This window comes from Trachemys scripta, chromosome 8 (assembly GCF_013100865.1).
Source record: "Trachemys scripta elegans isolate TJP31775 chromosome 8, CAS_Tse_1.0, whole genome shotgun sequence".
Lineage (NCBI taxonomy): Eukaryota > Metazoa > Chordata > Testudines > Emydidae > Trachemys > Trachemys scripta.
The window spans coordinates 105,028,873-105,047,592 of NC_048305.1; the positions used below are offsets into that span (position 1 = coordinate 105,028,873).

The 18,720-nt window shown below is 41.4% G+C and overlaps 1 protein-coding gene across 2 annotated transcripts; it reads left to right on the forward strand.

Moving 5' to 3' along the window:
• Window positions 1-261: 261 nt before the first annotated feature.
• IPP (intracisternal A particle-promoted polypeptide) lies at window positions 262-18,071 on the forward strand. Of its 2 annotated transcripts, none has more exons than XM_034778496.1 (8): window positions 262-601; window positions 1,824-2,255; window positions 4,065-4,220; window positions 5,738-5,905; window positions 10,002-10,139; window positions 11,856-11,978; window positions 14,447-14,667; window positions 15,811-18,071. In XM_034778496.1, the coding sequence occupies exons 1-8, from the start codon at window positions 310-312 to the stop codon at window positions 16,033-16,035; spliced, it is 1,755 nt and encodes a 584-aa protein (XP_034634387.1). In that variant the 5' UTR covers window positions 262-309; the 3' UTR covers window positions 16,036-18,071. The 2 variants fall into 2 exon arrangements, with proteins under 2 accessions (XP_034634387.1, XP_034634388.1); XM_034778497.1 differs by having other exon boundaries at window positions 262-403.
• Window positions 18,072-18,720: the final 649 nt, after the last annotated feature.

Below are 18,720 nucleotides of genomic sequence, written 5' to 3' on the forward strand. Positions count from 1 at the left end.
GCCCCCAGGCCCCTCGCCCCAGCACTGCCCCCGCCCCCACAGGCCAGACCCCAATCCCTGCGCTCCTCCCCGTCACCCAGACTTCCACTCCTACAGCCCCTGTGACTCTCTGTTGGACAAAGTTTTGTGTGCTCCATGCTAAGCACTTTCTTTCTGGCTGCTGCATTCCTTAATTCATCAAAATAAACTTACTCTAATGATGGGGAGTGTTGATTCCACTAGATGAACCTGCCCAAGTTATTAATTCTCTTTCCTAGGCACTTGGAGACTGACAATGGACAGTAGCCTTTGGTCTTCTCTGTGATCGTCATGGCTTGTGTGGCTTGTCCCAGGGTCAGCGACAGCCCTTTCACCTCAGACAAGCATGCCCGTCTCATCCTTGCCCAGATGAACAAAATGAGAGGTGGGCATAATTTCTGTGATGTGCAGCTCCAAGTTGGTGAAGAAGGATTTAAGGTCCATCGCCTGGTCTTGGCTGCAAGCAGCCCTTATTTTGCTGCTCTGTTCACGGGAGGGATGAAAGAGTCTTCAAAGGATGTAGTGCGGATCCTAGGAGTAGAGGCTGGCATCTTTCAGATGCTCCTGGATTTTATTTACACAGGTATATTGACATTTTCTATTCTGAATGGGAAGTGGAATGTTCACTTTATATAGATCACCTTGTGCTATGACAATTATTGACTGGCTCAGATCCTTGAGGCTGCTGACCTGTGCAGTGCTGAAAGTACCATTCCTTAGCACACTTAAAACTAGGCTGGACTAAACATTTGTAAAAGTACAATAGGAATCAGTCCTGTACTGGCATGGAGAGGAACTAGAGGATCTAAAAGGATCTCTATCTCTACATTCTAAGATTCTGTTCTGCTGTACAGCGAGGAGAAATTCAGTAGTGTGTGTTGTACTTACTACAAAAGTGAGTTGTCTCTATAAGTGTTTGGATACATATAAACATGCACATACTGTATAGATGTGCAGGTATATATCCCTATACATGTAGTTGGCTGCTATTCATTATCATGCTGGCCCTTTCCACCAATGATGCTGGCTTTGTCTGTTTCTCCCACAACTTTACACTTCCATAAGACTCCTTAGAGTTGGAACCACCTTCCTGAGCTGATCTGTAAGGCCACCATCCTTTTTCTACCTTTGCTTTGATGTCTTCAAATAATGGGATAACCATTAGGGCTGGGTTGAGTAACATTCTGTGGTAGCTTATCTATCTATCTTAAAAAAAATTCAGACTCCTCAAGTCACTCATATAGACAAGTTTTACATAGCAATTACCTAAGTAAGAATTTTCCTAATCCTTCCTCCCCCCTAGTATTTTTTAACTTTAAGCACGTGTATATTCCTGTTCAAATCTAGTTAAAGCAGAGCCTTTGTAGGATCAAGGCCTAAAAGAAAGGGGGCAAGAAGGGAATATTTTGTGTTTTGCTGATAAAGAAATTTTATATGCATCTATAAACATAGCATAAGTAGGTCATAGTTATTTAATTATGCTGTGGTCTTCGGTCGATGAGTCACTGGAATAACTGCCCAGCAGAAAATCAAAAAGTCTTTGTCTGTGATTCACAGGAGTTCTGGGTTATCCCTCATATTTGTATTTACCAATTTTAATGTAAGTATGAGACTTCCAGATAAATTCCTTTTCAGATACTTGTAAACATCTTACTGCATTACTGAGCTGACAGTAATTTTGCAAGGCAAATGAATGTTTAGTTCAAAATGTCTAACTCAAATGGAAAAGACTAAGGCTTAGCACTGTTTAGGCTATTATAACATCGGAAATGTGGCCTGTTTGTCACGTTGTCCTCTGCACACAGGAGTAGTGAATGTTGGTGAGAGTAATGTTCAGGAGCTGATAGTAGCAGCAGACATGCTCCAGCTGACTGAAGTTGTGGACCTTTGCTGTGAATTTCTGAAGGGACAGATCGACCCCTTGAATTGCATTGGACTCTTCCAGTTCTCTGAGCAAATTGCCTGCCATGACCTACAGGAGTTCACAGAGAATTACATCCATGCCCACTTTCTGGAAGTTCAGAGTGGCGAGGAGTTCCTGGCGCTAACAAAGGAGCAGCTTATTAAGATCTTGCGAAGCGAGGAGCTTACTATAGAGGATGAGTACCAAGTTTTCACAGCTGCAATGCAGTGGGTTTTGAAGGATCTGGGAAAAAGAAAGAAACATGTGGTGGAAGTGCTGGATCCAGTTCGATTCCCTCTGTTACCATCCCAGAGACTCTTAAAATACATAGAAGGTAATAGAGAGAGAGAGAAAAATTAAGAGTATGTTTGGATGGAGTATTTGTCCTTGGTAAAGGATCACTGGGTTTTGTTTTTTCCAGTTTAAAAATGTAACAACTGACTATTATACTAAAGACATTTAGTTGTTTAATTATTCCTGGGGGAATTCCGTGCCACTGCGCAATGCAGAATTTTGCAGAAATTAATGTTGTGCGTGCAGAATTTCCCCCCCCCCCCCATGAATTGACTGCTATGCTGCTAGCCACCATTAGGGGCCACTGGACTCAGCAGAGCCCAGCTGGTACATAGAAGACACTGCTAGGAGGAGGGAGCGGCAGCTAGAGCCAGTGGTTCCTAAACTTTCTAACAACCTGTGAACTCCTTTCACTAAAATGTTAAGTCTCGCGAATCCCCTCCTAAAAATGAATATTTTCAGGGATTTTCTCCTTTACCTGAGTATAAATTATAAAAGCAGTGATCTTAGAAATATATATAAAAATTATGACAAGCTTATTACACACTATTATTAATTATTATTTATCATTACAGTATTGTTATTACATTATGAAAACGGCAACACTCTTCCAAGATCTCACTTTTGTAGCTTGTATCACTTTGAATAAGCCTGTTATAAGACAAGGCTCCTATGTTTCATCAAGGAGTATCAGACGGGAAACAGCAGGAAGGTATTTAAGAAGTCAACTCAAAGAGTTCCTCCTACACAAACATTCAGGTCTTGAGCAGTCCAGGCAAACAACGCACGTTACAACAAAGCTTAAACTTGTTCTTCATCATAATTTTAAAAACAATACTAGCTGCCTATTTAATGTTAAAAACAGCAAAAAATATCCACCTCCCTTTTCATTTCTTATAAGGAGTCTTGGAGTTTAAATCTCCTGAGTGTGATAGATGTGCTTGCTTTGATCTGCTTAGCTCTTGGAAGTCCAGGGGCCCTGGGCTGCTGGCCCCGTGCTGCCTGGGGTTCCTAGGGACAGCTCTCTCCGCCGTTAGGGATTTTTTCCCCGAGAACCCCCTGTAACATTTCGCGAACCCCCAGGGGTTCACGAACCCCAGTTTGGGAACCATTGAGCTAGAGGGTTCCTGGCAGCTGCAATTCCCAGCATGCCCTAAGGGAAGGGGAGGACAGCACACAGGAAACTGTAAGTCTGGAAAAGAGCCTCAGGCTGTTTCTTCCTCTGGATCTCTGGGCTCTGGCGGGGAGAGGGCGGGTGTTTGGGCAAAGTGGGGGGGACCACACGGCTGGGCTCTGGGGTGTGTGCGCAGGGGGTGTGGGTAGCTGGGCCAGGGGCAGGCCCACACCTGGGCTCTGGATGGGCGGGGAAAGGGGACAGAGAAACAGGAACTGGGTTGTCATAGGTGTTTCTTTAACTCTCTACTCCTGGGGGAACTTTTGTGTGTGTCTGTACTGTTGCAGATATACTTGCTGACAAGTATTTTGAAATAGATTACCAAAATAATTGAAACTGGTTTGATTATGTAGTGTTATTTTGACAAATAAAATTTGCAGAATTTTAAAATATAGTGCACCCAATTTTTATTTTTTGGCAGAATGCCCCCAGGAGTATTTAATATATACTCACATTTTGATTTTAAAACTAAGCCTTTGTGAAACTTTTGGACCAAAATTTTCAAAATCTGCAGAAATCTGCCGTGGTTTGTCCTATGAGAAGCAGGGAGATGATGGTGATAATAATAGTTGACTTATATATTTTTCCTGTGGGTTGGTCAATTACTGGTGTTTATCGTTGTCGTGACTATTTTTTTGCTTCATGTCTCTTTCTTTTTAATTTTTCTTTTCAAAGGAGTTTCAGATTTCAGCCTTCGGGTGGCCCTGCAAACCCTGTTGAAAGAATATTGTGAAGTCTGTAAATCTCCCAAAGAGAACAAAGTCAGCAATTTTCTGCAAACATCTAAGGCTCGTCCCCGGAGGAAAGCCAGGAAGTATCTTTATGCAGTAGGTTAGAATCTGGTTGCTTCTAACCTTTTAAAAAAACTGTGACTTGATATTTCATATTGCAGTAAAATCTTTTAAATTCTTTGTCAAAGGTAGCGCCAAAATAGTGTTGTGTATCTAATACAGTAACTTGTCGCTGGACTACAATTGTGAATAATATGTTTATTAGTAAATAACTGGAGTGCATTACAAAATACAAATACATTCATATTTCATCTTTCCTGAATGCAGTATCACAGTCTGGAGTAGTCTTTCAGGAATCACTTGCCTCAGGTGCAGCGCAATAATGCAGCCTGTTATGTGTACTGTTCACAACTGGAAGATACGTACAAAGCTTGCACAAAAAATATTTGTTTATATTCTTCTAAGGGTGTTATGTTTCTTCCACCTTTTTTCCCTTTAAAATAAGCATTTTTATACCAGGCTGGTGATCTTTGTAAATTAATAGGTCTTTTATGAATGATGGATATAATCAAAGAATACTCATGTCTTTTGCATTTGGGGTTGTACTCAATTTTTTTAGTTCCACTGTTTGTTTGTTATGTTTACCCTCTGAATCGAAGTTTGTGCAGAAGCACTTTTTGCTAATAATGGAGGAGACCATTCCATGAGTTGATGTATTAAGAATTGCAAAACTGTCATGAGATTAAGGTCATAGGTCAGATAGCATTATTTTGCCCTTTTCTAGCACCTTTCATTCAGGCGTCTCAAAGTGCTTTGCAAACATATATTGAATTAAGCCTCCCAGTGGTCCTCTGAAGTCGGTACTATCATCTTAATTTTTCAGATGAGAAAACTGAGCCTGAGATGATGATGATGAATTGAATTGCCCAAGGTGTGTCAAACAATCTGTGGCAGAGCCTAGAATAAAAACCTTATCTCCTCCTAAGTCTCAGTGCTATCCCAGTATTATGCCTTAACCACAAAATCATCCTTCTGTCTCCATCAGATACTTAGTAAATCTAGGAGAAAATTTCCATTGATGCATAGTAAGGTGCTTCAGCATCTAATACTCTGGAAGGTGTTTGTATCCAGCTGTTTTAGCAAATGTTCAGAATCCCCAACTTGATAAGATTATCAATTGATCTCAAAGTGCTTTACAGAGGAGGTCAGCATCATCATCCAATTTTACAGATGGGGAAACAGAAGCATAGGGAGGGGAAGTGACTTGCCCAAGGTCACATCAGCAGGCTGAGAATAGACCCCAGGTCTCCTGAGTCCCAATCCAGTGTTCTCTGCACTAGACCACACTGCCTCCCCAGTGATTTTTCAAACACTAAAAACAGTATTGATTTCTCTGCTGGAATAGTTTCTGAAGTTCCCTGCTGAAGGAAGAAGTCTGATTTGATGCGCATTAGCATAGGCATGACTGCACTGAAGAAAGATGTTAGTCACTCTTTATAATATCTTTTGCTATTATTTTGGGTTTTTGTAACACTTGAACCACTGCATTAGAATTGGCTGGGATCTTGCCAAGGGAGAGCTGCTAACTTATGCATGTATTTTCTATCTGTTGCCTAGGTGGATATACTCGACTGCAGGGGGGACGCTGGAGTGACAGCAGAGCCCTCAGTTGTGTGGAGCGTTTTGACACCTTCAGTCACTACTGGACCACTGTGTCTTCACTTCACCAGGCTCGCAGCGGGCTGGGAGTGGCAGTGGTGGGAGGAATGGTTTATGCTATTGGAGGTGAAGGATGAAAGGAATATGTTACTTTTTGGATCCCTATAACCTAATATACTAGACAATTCCTGATGGGTGTTTATTCAACCTGCTCTTAAAAACCTCCAGTGACAGGGATTCCACAACCTCCCTTGGATGCCTAGTCCAGAATGTATAGTTGAAAAATGTTCCTAATGGCTAACCTAAATCTCTCTTGCTGCTGATTAAGCCCGTTACCTCTTGTCTTACCTTTAGTGGACATGGAGAAAAATTGATCCCTGTCTTTATATGAGCCCTTAACATATTTGACCGGTCACCCCTTAGTTTTCTTTTCTCAAGATTAAATGTACCCTTTTTTTTAACCTTTCTTTATAGATTGGGGTTTTCTAAAGCGTTTATTATTTTTTTTTTTGTCATTCTCCTCTAGTCTCTCTTCAGTTTATCAACTTCTTTCCTAAAGTGTGGTACCCAGAATTGGACGTAGTTCTCCAGCTGAGGCCTCATTAGTGCTGAGTAGGGAGGGATAATTACCTCTGTCTCTTACATGGGACATTCCTGTTAAAATACCCCAGTATAACGTTAGCTATTTTTGCAACTGCATCACCTTGACTCATGTTAAATTTATGGTCTACTATAGCCCCCCCACCCCCAGATCCTTTTCAGCAGTACTACCACCTAGCCACTTGTTCCCTATTTTGTAATTGTGCACTTGATTTTTCCTTTCCAAAGTGTAGTACTTTGCCCTTGTTTTTATTGAATTTCATCTTGTGAACTGAGACCAATTCTCTAATTGGTCAAAGTTGTTTTGAATTCTAATCCTGTATTTCATAGGGCTTGCAACCTCTCCCAGCTTGGTGTCATCCGCGAATTTTGTAAAGATCCTTTCAACTCCATTATCCACGTCATTAATGAAAATATTGCTGGACCCAGTACGGATCCTACGGGACCCTACTAGATACATCCTCTCAGTTAGACAGTGAACTATTGATAACTACTCTTTGAGTATGGTTTTTCAACTAGTTGTGCACCCACCTTACAGTAATTTTCATCTAAACCTCATTTCCCTAGTTTGTTTATGACAGTGTCTTGGGGGACTGGGTCAAAAGCCTTTCTTAAAGCAAGAAGTATCATGTCTATTGCTTCCCTTCTATCCACCAGGCCAGTAAACCTGTTAAAGAAGGAAATTAGATTCGTTTGGCATAATTTGTTCTTGGCAAATCGATGTTGGCTACTACTTATAACCCTATTATCTCCCACGTGCTTACAAACTGATTGTTTAATAATTTGTTCCAGTACTTTTCCAGGTATTGAAGTTAGGCTGCCTGGTCTGTAATTCCCCAGGTCCTCTTTGTTCACCTTTTTAAAGAGAGGTGCTCTGTTTCCCGTTCTCCAGTCCTCTGAGGCCTCATCCATCATCCAGGAGTTCTCAGAGATAACTGCTAATGGTTCCGCAATTGCTTCAGCTAGTTCCGTAAATACCCTAGGATGAATTTCATCAGGCCCTGCCAACTTGAATACATCTCACTTAGGGAAATATTGTTTAACCTGGTCTTTTCCTACTTTGGCTTGCGTTCTGTCCCCCTTATTGCTAATTGTGCTGAGTATCTTGTCACCATTAAGCTTTTAAGTGAAGACTGAAGCACACTAGGCATTAAACACCTCATCCTTCTTTATGTCATCCGTTATTAGCTCTCCTTCTCTGCTATATAATGGATCTACACTTTAATCTTTCTTGTTTTCTTTTTTCTTAAAAGAACAAGTAGAAATTTACTGAAAGCTTGCCTTTCATTAGAGTTAGTGTCCTCTATTATTGTGATTTGTTTGCTGAATGCATTGAATATATTTCAGGAGCATCGTACATTGTGATGGTACTCCCTTAAACATATGTCAGATTTTTACTTTATAACTATTACACTTTACTTCTGAATGGGGAAGTGTAGGATTTTTGTTGTTACCATACTATCAGTGTTAAGGGAACATTGATATAGGGAGAGTCTTATATTCTGACAAATAGATTAAACTATGGCGTAGTCAAGAATACCTGAGTGAAATATGCATTAACTTGTGTACTAACTGGAATAATATTTCCTGCAGACCAAGGTCAGAAATGACTTTGTCTTTCAAGTGTGTGTTTGTGCTCTTTGGGACTAAGTTACTATTCTGTATATGGATGTTATTGTTGGTGCTCCAAATTAATAGTATAGGAGAGTCCTTAACAGTTTTGATATATTTTCCATTCTTCCAAAAGGTGGCACTAGATCGTAAGAATGGCCATACTGCTGGGTCAGACCAATGGTCAACCTAGCCCAGTATCCTGTCTCTGATAGGGGCCAGTGCCAGATGCCTCAGAGAGAATGACTAGAACAGGGCAATTTCAAGTGATCCCTCCTCTGTTGTCCACTCCCACCTTCTGGCAGTTGGAGGTTTAGGAACACCTAGAGGATGGGGTTGTGTCCTTGACCATCTTAGCTAATAACTATTGATGGACCTATCCTCCTTGAACTTATCTAATTCTTTTTTGAAGCTTGTTATATTTTTTGGCCTTCACAACATCCCCAGGCAACGAGATCCACAGGTTGACTGTGCGTTTTGTGAAGAAGTATTTCCTTTATGTTTTAAACCTGCTGCCTATGAATTTCATCGGGTGACCCCTGGTTCTTGTGTTATGTGAAGGAGTAAATAACACTTCACAGCCTCCACACCACTCATGATTTTATAGACTTCTATCATATCCCCCCCTTAGTCGTCTCTTTTCTAAGATGAACAGTCCCAGTCGTCTTAAATTCTTCTTGTATGGAAGCTTCTCCATACTCCTAATAGTTTTTGTTGCCCTTCTCTGTACGTTTCCAATTTCAGTAGGTGTACCATGGATTTACGTAGTGGCTTTATGATATTCTCTATTTTATTATCTATCCCTTTCCTAATAGGCCTGACATTCAGTCAACTTTTTTGACTATTGCTTCACATGGAGCAGACATTATTCAGGGAACTCTCCAGGATGACTCCAAGATCTCTTTCTTGAGTGGTAACAGCTAATTTAGATCCCATCATTGTATATGTATAGCTGGGATTATGTTTTTCAATGTGCATTACTTTGCATTGGTCAACACTGAATTTCATCTGCCATTTTGTTACCCAGTTACCCAATTTAGCGAGATCCCTTTGTAACTCTTCACAGTCTGCTTTGGACTTCACTATCTTTAGAAATTTTGTATCATCTGCAAATTTTGCTGCCTCACTGTTCACCCCCTTTGCCAGATCATTTATGAATATGTTGAACAGCACAGGTCCCAGTACTGATCCTTGGGGGACCCTGCTATTTACCGCTCTCCCGTGGGAAAACTGACCATTTATTCCTACCGTTTGTTTCCTGTCCCCAGTTAGTGATCCATGAGTGGATTTCCTTGTTATTCCTTGGGACCAATTTAGTAAAATTGTCAGTTTAAATTACACCTCGGTATAGTATAAACTCCATTACAAAAAGAGCTTTCCTTTTCTCAGCTGGTGATGTCCAGGATATGGGAAAGTTAGCTCAGTCTGTCTAAAATGAAAGTAGTGTGTACAGGTAGTAAAAGGAAACAAAAGATATACTATAATGTTAAATGCTATAGTCTTAAAAAAAACCAAAAACGGTATTTTCCTACCTATGTTAGTAATAGCACTATAGAGTGAAATATTTCAGGCAGAAACACAATGGTGCAGTGTTTCACTCACAGCTGTTTTGGGAAACCATTGCTGAAAACCATTGTCAGCGATAATTCAGTTTTCTGGTGTAGACAAGGCTTTTGTTGCTTTTGCACTTTGGCAAGCTGAGAGCAATGGCCTCAATTCAGATATTGTAAGTGAGGGGATGTTCCTGTGGCAGGAGCTGGACTGTGCTCGTATATCTGAATTGCAGAATATTCTAACACTTGTTCTCAACCTGCGGGCTGCTTGTGGCCCAATCAGCATACAGCTGCGGCCCATATGACATCCTCAGGGCCGCATAGGTAGCACAGATATTGTGTGGATGCAGCCCACATAACACACAGACAGCTGCATATGCAGCCCACAGTGGTAAATAGGTTGAGAACCACTGTTCCTTCTAACTCATCTATTTGTTTCTGCCTTTTTTTGTACCAAGGAGAAAAGGATTCAATGATCTTTGACTGTACTGAATGCTACGATCCTATTATTAAGCAGTGGACAACTGTGGCCTCCATGAACCATCCTCGGTGTGGACTTGGAGTGTGTGCATGTTATGGTGCTATCTATGCTTTGGGTAACTATACAGTTTCCTTTTGGTAAAGCATTCGTTCATCTGATCAAATCAGTTTGGGGGTTTTAAATATTAACATTAAAATCCTATAATACTGAGAGTTGAAAATCAGCGGTTACTTGTCACTTGCAGCTGATGGGTGTTTTTATGAGTGCACATAGGGGAGATGCCATCATTTCCAAGCAAAGCATCTTAGCCAGCCAATGGAATAATGGGTATTTTCAGAATGACTCCATAATACCCAGACCAAAATATGTGTATGCAAGTTAGTCTGATTTGAAGGGGAAAAAAAAAAAAGCATTCCACAACACCCAGTCAGACTCTCTACTTCTATAGCACCTTTATCTGAGAATCTGTGTTTTATCGGACATTAAGCATCACAGCCCTCTGTGATGGATGGATGGGAGAAGCAAGGTAAAGAGTGGTTAAGCGACTTGTCCAACAAGTTCAGTTGCAGAGCTGAGACAAGAACTGAGAAGTCCATGTGCTTTTAACAACCAGGCTCACTACTAAATTGTTGCAAGACCCTAAATACATATTTCTCAAAAGCTTTTAGTTAAATAGACCTTCACTATCACGTCAACCTAATAAAATGTATCTTATTTTAAAATAAGGAATACCAACGTATGTGACTTGCAAAAACAAGTTGCTTCACAACCTTGTGAGCACCTGTCTGATGTTATCTTTCCCTGAGTCTCAGCATAGATCTTAGCTGTGCTGCAATCCCACAGTTGATAGCACACAAGCGTATTACTGTGCCTGCTTGAAGCCCTATTGAAGTAATCAGGATTCTGTGTAGGTGCAGCAGTCCTCCTGTACACAGTCTATTGCAGGATAAGGGCCCTAGCGTGTAAGCTTCTCTGAGCAGGGGCTGTGTGGTTATCCTCGCTATAAAACACAAAACTCATCTGGTGCTATTTAACATTTGCATATAACAAAAGGAACTATTCAGTACTTGTAATCTTCCACCCACCTTATTGAGCAGAACTCCAAAAGAATCTTATTTCAATAACTGGGCAAAGTTACAAGGTTCTCCCAAGAATCTTACAAGATTCTTCTATGTCATTTAAGTTCTGTAAAATAGACTGTTATACAAAGAAGTGGGTGGGGAGCAGGGAATGGTAAGGGGGGAGCAGATCCTTAATTGTGCTTTATTTGGACTTTTAATTGTTTAAACAATAAGCAAAAGGAAAATCTGACATCGGCTGCCATGCATGTGTCAAAAGTAATTCATAGCTGTGTGCATATCATCCATATCACTGTCTTCTAAATACTGCTTCACAGATTAGGAGTTTGAAAGTTTTTTAAAACCAAACGCTGAAGTGTAACAAAAATCTAATATGCTAGTATTGTATACCACTGGGAAAGTAAAAGAGATTTGGAGTGAAAGTTATGGGAACGTTTTAGTTGCTAGAATAAAACAGCCCAATATCTTATCTAGTCCAGTATCCTGTCTCCAAAAGTAGCCAATTCCAGATGTTTTATATATGCCATAGTGCCCATAATTATTCAGTACTAATAACATGAAGGAAATTGTTTTCCCTAGGTGGTGATCTCCTCCTGCCCTGAAACGTAAGACTTGCTAGCCTTATAATTGTTTTCTCTATTCTACACGTGCTTTTGTTGAATCATACTAAGGTATTTCCTTCCATAATTATCTTTGGAAAAGACATGTAGTTCTGCGTCATCAAACTTTACCTGCATGTTTCCTTTTTGCAGGAGGCTGGGTTGGAGCAGAAATCGGCAACACGATTGAAAGATTTGACCCTGAATTAAATAGCTGGGAGTTAGTGGGCAGTATGGTTGTGCCCCGCTACTATTTTGGGTGTTGTGAAATGCAAGGTGAGTGGTTTTTGGTTATGGCTTTCCCACATGAATAATAACCAGTAGTTCAGAGAGTAGTTGTATTGTATAAAGAATCTGAAGCTTTACATTTCAATCAGGGATTTCTACCTGTGTCTGCCTTGCAACTTTGTAAAACTTCTTGAGCTCTGTGGTGCTTTCAGCTCTGTGAGTGTATCAGCGGTTCTCCTTTCGGCCATTTCCCCTTTTCTGATACATTGTTTTATTTACTCATCTAACAACAGTATAAACCCAAGATTTAATAAACCAGCTTAGAAAATTCTTCCCTGCCCTATCAGTTACCCTTGAAAATAGTTTTCCTGTGGTTGTGAACATGAAGTCCAGCCAGTATTGACCATCTCAAAAGACAGAGCTCCAAAGACATATCTTGCATGAATGTTCTTAATAAATATTTGCACTCAGGCCTCACAAGTGGTCACCTGGCCTTCCTCAGCCAACTTAGGGTATATCTACAGTGCAATAAAACACATGTGGCTGGCTCGTTTCCGCTGACTCAGGCTAAAGGGCTCAGAGCCCCGCAATCTAGTGTCCCATCTCCAGCCATTGGTCCACACACCATTGTCATACTGTCTCTTCCGTACACTTATCAAGCTCAGTCTTGAAGCCAGCTAGGTTTTTTTCCCCCGCTACTCCCCTGGGGAGGCTGCTCCAGAACTTAACTCCTCTGATGGTTAGAAACCTTCGCCTAATTTCAAGCCTAAACTTGTTGATGGCCAGTTTACATGTATTTGTTCTGGGGGCCACACTGATGCTTAACTTAAATAACTCCTCTCCCTCCGATGTATTAATACAGAGTAATCATATCTCCCCTCAGCCTTCTATTGGTTAGACTGAACAAGCCACGCAATTTGAGTCTCTTCTCATAAGATAGGTTTTCCTTTCCTCAGATCATCCTAGTAGCTCTTCTCTGCACCTGTTCCAGTTTGTATTCATCTTTCTTAAACATGGGAGACCAGAATTGCACACAGTATTCCAGATGAGGTCTCACCAGTGCCCTGTATAACATTATTAACACATCCCTGTCTCTACTGGAAATACCTCGCCTGATGAATCCCAAGACTGCATTAGCCTTTTCACAGCCACATCACATTGATGGCTATAGTCATCCTGTGATCAACCATACCCCCCGCTCTTTCTCCTCCCCTGTCACTTCCAATTGATAAGTCCCTGGCTTATAGCAAAAATTCTTGTTGTTCGTCCCTAAATGCATGACCTTGCACTATTAAATATCATCCCGTTTCTATTACTCCAGTTTACAAGGTCATCCAGATCTTCTTGTATGGTATTCCGGTCCTCCTTGGTATTGGCACTACCTCACAACTCTGTGTCATCTGCAGATTTTATTAGCACACTCCCACTTTTTGCGCCACGGTCAATAATAAAAATGTTAAATAAGGTTGGTCTCAAGACTGATCCCTGAGTAATTCCACTAGTAACCTTCCTCTACTCTGAGAGTTCACCTTTCAGTATGACTTGCTGTTGACTTCCCTCTAACCAGTTCATTATCCACCTTTCAGTTCTCCTATTAATGCCCATCTTCTCCAATTTAATTAATAATTTCTCATGTGGAACTGTATCAAATGCCTTACTGACATCCCGGGAGATTAGATCTACTGCATTTCCTTTGTCTAAAAAATCACTTTGTTTCTACCTCTTGACTGCAACAATTGAAACAATTGTAGAAAAATCAACAATTACTTTCTATCGTTTAGGCTATTTACTTATTGCAGTTCACTAAGCTTGGAACAGATCATCTAACAGCCCTTTCTTAATCACCTGCTAATCACTCGGTTTATAAACAAAATTCTGACTCCCTGCCTCAGGGGCGCAAACTGGGAGCAGCACTTTCCTGTCTCCTCTGCAGAACTCGTTGCATTGCACACTCAGGCTGCCTGCCCCTGAAGCTTGCAGTTTGCGGGGGGCGGGCAACGCTCTGCCTTGTCTCCCCCCCCCCCCAACTCCGCCTATGTCCGTCTACCCTGCAAAAAACCCGAACAAAGCACTGCAGCGAGTCTCAGAGCCTAGGTTAACTGCCTCAGGCTCACAGTTTGGGGCTTACAACAACGTAGTGTTTGGGCTCAGGCTGGAGCCCTGGCCCTGAAACCTGGAGAGGGGGGAGGGTCTCAGAGCCTGGGCTCCAACCCGAGTCTAAATGTCTGTACTGCTATTTGCAGCCCTGTAGCATGAGCCCGAGTCAGTTGATCTGGGCTCTGACTCGCTGCCATGGTGTTTTGTTGTGTCTTTATTTGTTGCAGTGTAGACATACCCCCCCCCCCTTGTGGTTTGTATATGTTGTTTCTGGGCCAATAGAAGATGTTGGTTTCCATTCTTAAGTGATTTTAATGAAAGGATCAAATTAGTATTGTGTGATATACAATTAAACTTATTTTCTGTGATGCTTGCTCTGTCTAAGCATAGATTTCATAGGAAAAGCCCTGTCTCTCCAGGTTTAATTTATATTGTCGGGGGCATCAGCAATGAAGGAATAGAGCTACGTTCTGTTGAAGTCTATGATCCAATATCCAAACGCTGGTCTACGCTTCCTCCAATGGGCACCCGAAGGGCGTACCTTGGCGTAGCTGCCCTCAATGATTGCATCTATTCTGTTGGAGGATGGAATGAGACACAAGATGCACTTCCTACTGTAGAGAGATATTCCTTCGAAGAGGTACAGTAGAGTGCCTGGGAATCTTGCAGACTTTATTTATTAGGATGTATAAAGATGCTAACACACACTGCCAATTCCCCGATAATTTTTTTTTACTCTTAATAGAGGTAGATTGTCACCTGGGCCGTTCTGTACCTGGTGAGAACGTAACTCAAGTTGATGAGAGAAACATTTTAAAACAAGCTCCATTTCCTATTTGTTCCCAGTCAGTAATCTGGAAACTACATTTCAGGAGCCTTCGAGGTGGTGTCTGTACACTTGCTGATCTTTCGAGTATATCTATCTAATCTTAATCATGTAGTGTTTGACCAGCATGTGTGTGCTCTTCTGGGTAATTGGAAGCTAACCAACACACTAGCTACAATCCTTCTGTTTATTGTTAGTAAATACCCTGGGGAATGTGGGAGAGCAGAAGTTGTTCAATATATTACTCCAGATACTAGACAGGTTTATTAGACACAATGGAATTTACCATAAAGCCAGCTCTGAAGTGCTGCTGCTGTTGCTTCTCCCTCAGAATCAATACCAAACCAGTATCCCAAAATAGCGTTGGAAATCCCGGTGCTGTCTGTAGGTTCTGACTTAAGTTCTGGCTACTGTGGTTCTGTAGTTTCCCGTGGCACTTTTCATAAGAGTCGTGTTGACAGTCCTGGTGGTTTCTACATTTTGCCTCTACCGTCCCTTTCATTTGCAGTGGGGATGTAGTTTTCTTCACTCCTTGTCTCAAATTATTGGGTGCTGTTCCTGTGCAATGCTAAACAGCTGTTGTGCTGTACCCCAGAGGTGTACATAGATGGCCTGTTCTCACAAAACCTTACATCAATGGGATTGCTTATGAGAATAAATAAGGTTTTGCAGGATCAAGCCCATCTTTGCAAAGTACTTTGGGATCTTTCAGGGTGGAAGGTACCACATACATGTACTGTACTGTTGTTGTTGTTAGCATGTTTGAATCTGCTTACAGTAACTAAGTGGTCATTTGGGGGACTTCAGACATTTCAGTAAACTTAGTTATTCTCTTGGGAAGTGGTGGGGGAGGGGTACATATGCCTAAGGGGCTTAATTATAGCAAAGCTATTTGCTGATTATTTAAAAAAAAAAAAGTGTGTAATATATATATAAAAAAATGTCTCCCCTCATTAGGAGAAATGGGTTGAGGTTGCACCGATGAAGGTACCCAGAGCTGGTGTGTGTGTTGTGGCTGTGAACGGACTTCTTTATGCCTCGGGAGGCCGAGCTTCTAGTCATGATTTCGCTGCCCCAGTGACCTCGGACTCTGTTGAAGTTTATAACCCTCATATGGACACATGGACTGAAATAGCAAACATGATCACCAGCCGCTGTGAAGGAGGTGTGGCTGTGTTATGAAACAGATCTTCAAAGAACTCGAGGAAGACTAGCAGGGGGAAGGAGGAGCATCTGGCTTTCTACAGACAATGAGATGTCGTGCTTCTTTGGCCAGGATCCTCTTCTACTATGTGGCTCTTGTATGGAGTTGGTAGAGGAGCAGATCGCAGGTAGGTTTGTAGGGCTCTTTCTGAGCAAAAGGGAATTAATTTGCCCCTAAAATGACAACTGGCCAATCTGGTCTATTTCATGAAATACCATCTGTTGAGAGCAGAAATGCCTTTCATGACTAGATTAAACTAATTGAATGTGAAACAACTGCGGACTCTTTGGAAAATTGGACCTCATCTGAGAGATGACCTTCCTGTGTGCTGGGATGACTCGAAACTCCTCTGTGTTCCCAGGATGGAACAAAGTTAGTATCATTAGCAGGACTTAAAACCTAGAGGGCAATTCCTTTATGAAGCTAGGGCTTTATCTGAAGTAAAGAGCAGCTTGGCTATTTCCTTAGCATTAGGAGTTGTCTTTTGCTGGCAGAGAATGTGCCAGGTGAGGCTGGCATAAAAAAAAAAAAAAAGATTTATAGTTCCAGTTGCAGTCTCATCTCGCTTGAGCTTCTCTTTAGCTTCTGGAGAAGCACTCTAGAAATTAACTGGAGGTGAATTGTCCTTTGTCCCCCAATAGGTTTTCTGGATAAAGGATCTGGTGGTAAGTGGCCGAGAGTCTTACTCCACTGCTTCTCTTCCTGTAAAGCTCAACATAATTTTGGTGGTTCATGCTGTTATAATACTGGTATCCTGTTTCCCTGTGGGTGGCAGGTGCTGCTCTCCACCCAAGGGTGGATTTTCCCTTCCCTACTCTTCCAAGAAGTGACACCAGTGACTCATAAATGTTTAACCTGTGTGCTGGTCATAGGATTTTTACTGAGCTTTTCAGTTGGGAATGTCATCACCTCTTACTATAGTGCCCACTCTTCCTTCCTTCTGCCTTCACTGGAAGGGATTACCCTGTGCACGTGTATGCACATGTGGGGACTGTCGGGTAGTGGGATTAACACCCTTCTGCAAGATGCTGCTGTTCTTTTCCACTTCCAAAGATGACACCTTTGGCTTGCACCCTGCCTTTTCCAGGTTGAAGTAGGCAGAAATTGCAACAGAAATTGGCTGTGTTCCATTTCAAAGTGATGCTACTATTCATTTTGCCATTGTCTTAAAGGTCCTATATTTAGCGTGAGAGCGCTTATTGGGAAAATATTTATTTATTTAGCAGTTGTGATACCATTTCCAGATTTTTAATCTTCCTGTTTTAAACAAAAAACACACCTGGTACTTGAAGCTTCTGTTTGCACCATATTACTGCGTTGTCTTGGCTGGGATTGAATAAGTCACCTGGGACTCGGATACAAGTCACAAATGAGACTGTCCAACACAGCACAATCAGACAATCTTCTGGAACACAAACCAGCACGGAAAGTGTAATGCAATGGGAAGCCTTCATTGTGTAGGCACCCACTTTCCAGATCAAGGACGTTACCTGCACAGTATGAAGTTGTCTTGGGAGGAAGCTTCCAGTTTGTGTAGTTGCTACTCTGAAAACTGAGAATTTACATATTCAAGGACAAAAATGTTAACTGCACCTGCTGACATTTGCTATATAACAAAGTGCTGGCTTCTCTGATCCTTTAATTAAACTCCTATATGCTTTTGCTTCAGGAAGGACTTCTAATGGTTGTGAAGCTAGCCCCTATTTCTCATACCTTTAGTTTGAGCCAGGTGAGTTTGCTTTTAAATTGCTGTATACTTCTCAGAACTAGCTGCAGATCATGAGTGTATAGCTAAGTAATGGTGGAACTGTGTAGTTTTTACACTGAGTGCTTTTTTTAGTAATGATGGCGAGTGGCATTGCTGTTACCTGTAACAAAAATGAGTTTGATTTTCTTGTTGAAACTTTGTTTAACTTCTGACTAACATTGAGAAAACCCAGGTAAACATTGACAGGTTGTTTTTAACCTACAACGAAATGTGTTTCTGAAATAAAATATTTATTGTATTTCCTTACTACGGGTGAGATCCTTTGATTTAAAGGATCTTTGGGCAATGAGGGCTAATTGGATAGCTAACCTGTCCTGCATGCTGCCTCCTGCTTGAAAAGAACTGAAGAGGGAAATGTATTACAATCAAGCATTTGAAGACTCCCATGCTTCCCACATTTGGATACTATTAAGATTTCAGTTAGGTCCAGCATCTGCTGGCTGACGGTTGTGGGTTTGCAATCTACTGCCGCCACCACATACCTAGGCTTGCCCATAAGAAGTGGGACAGCTTCTACTACTGACCTCCTACCAGACTGTACTGCCATGGATCTCTTGCTTATGTTTATCAAACAGCCATGTTGAATAAGAGGGAGTGAAACAGTGAACTTCACTTTTCTTTCAAAATTCAATTTTACTTCCTCTACAGCCAAATGACATATCACAAGTTCCAGGGTCTGCTGTTAAAGGTGCAAAAGTTTAACAGAACCTCCTCTGAAAATCCTAGCGGTTAAGGGATGTAGCAAGTGTTACACAAATTAGTGCTATATAAGGGGAGATGGTTGCATTCTTTAAGAGCTACAGACTTTGCAGGTTGTCATGTCTCTGGCAGTGTAAATGACTCACGAATCTTAGAAAGAGGGAGCCATCTTCTTCTATACCCCTTTCATAGCTGT

Bases quoted from the DNA above. Each gene is read 5' to 3' on its own strand.
- IPP (XM_034778496.1), top strand. From the start codon at position 310: ATGGCTTGTGTGGCTTGTCCCAGGGTCAGCGACAGCCCTTTCACCTCA. The intron at 11,979-14,446 runs GTGAGTGGTTTT...CTGTCTCTCCAG, and splicing joins TGGGTGTTGTGAAATGCAAG to GTTTAATTTATATTGTCGGG. The intron at 14,668-15,810 runs GTACAGTAGAGT...TCCCCTCATTAG, and splicing joins AGAGATATTCCTTCGAAGAG to GAGAAATGGGTTGAGGTTGC.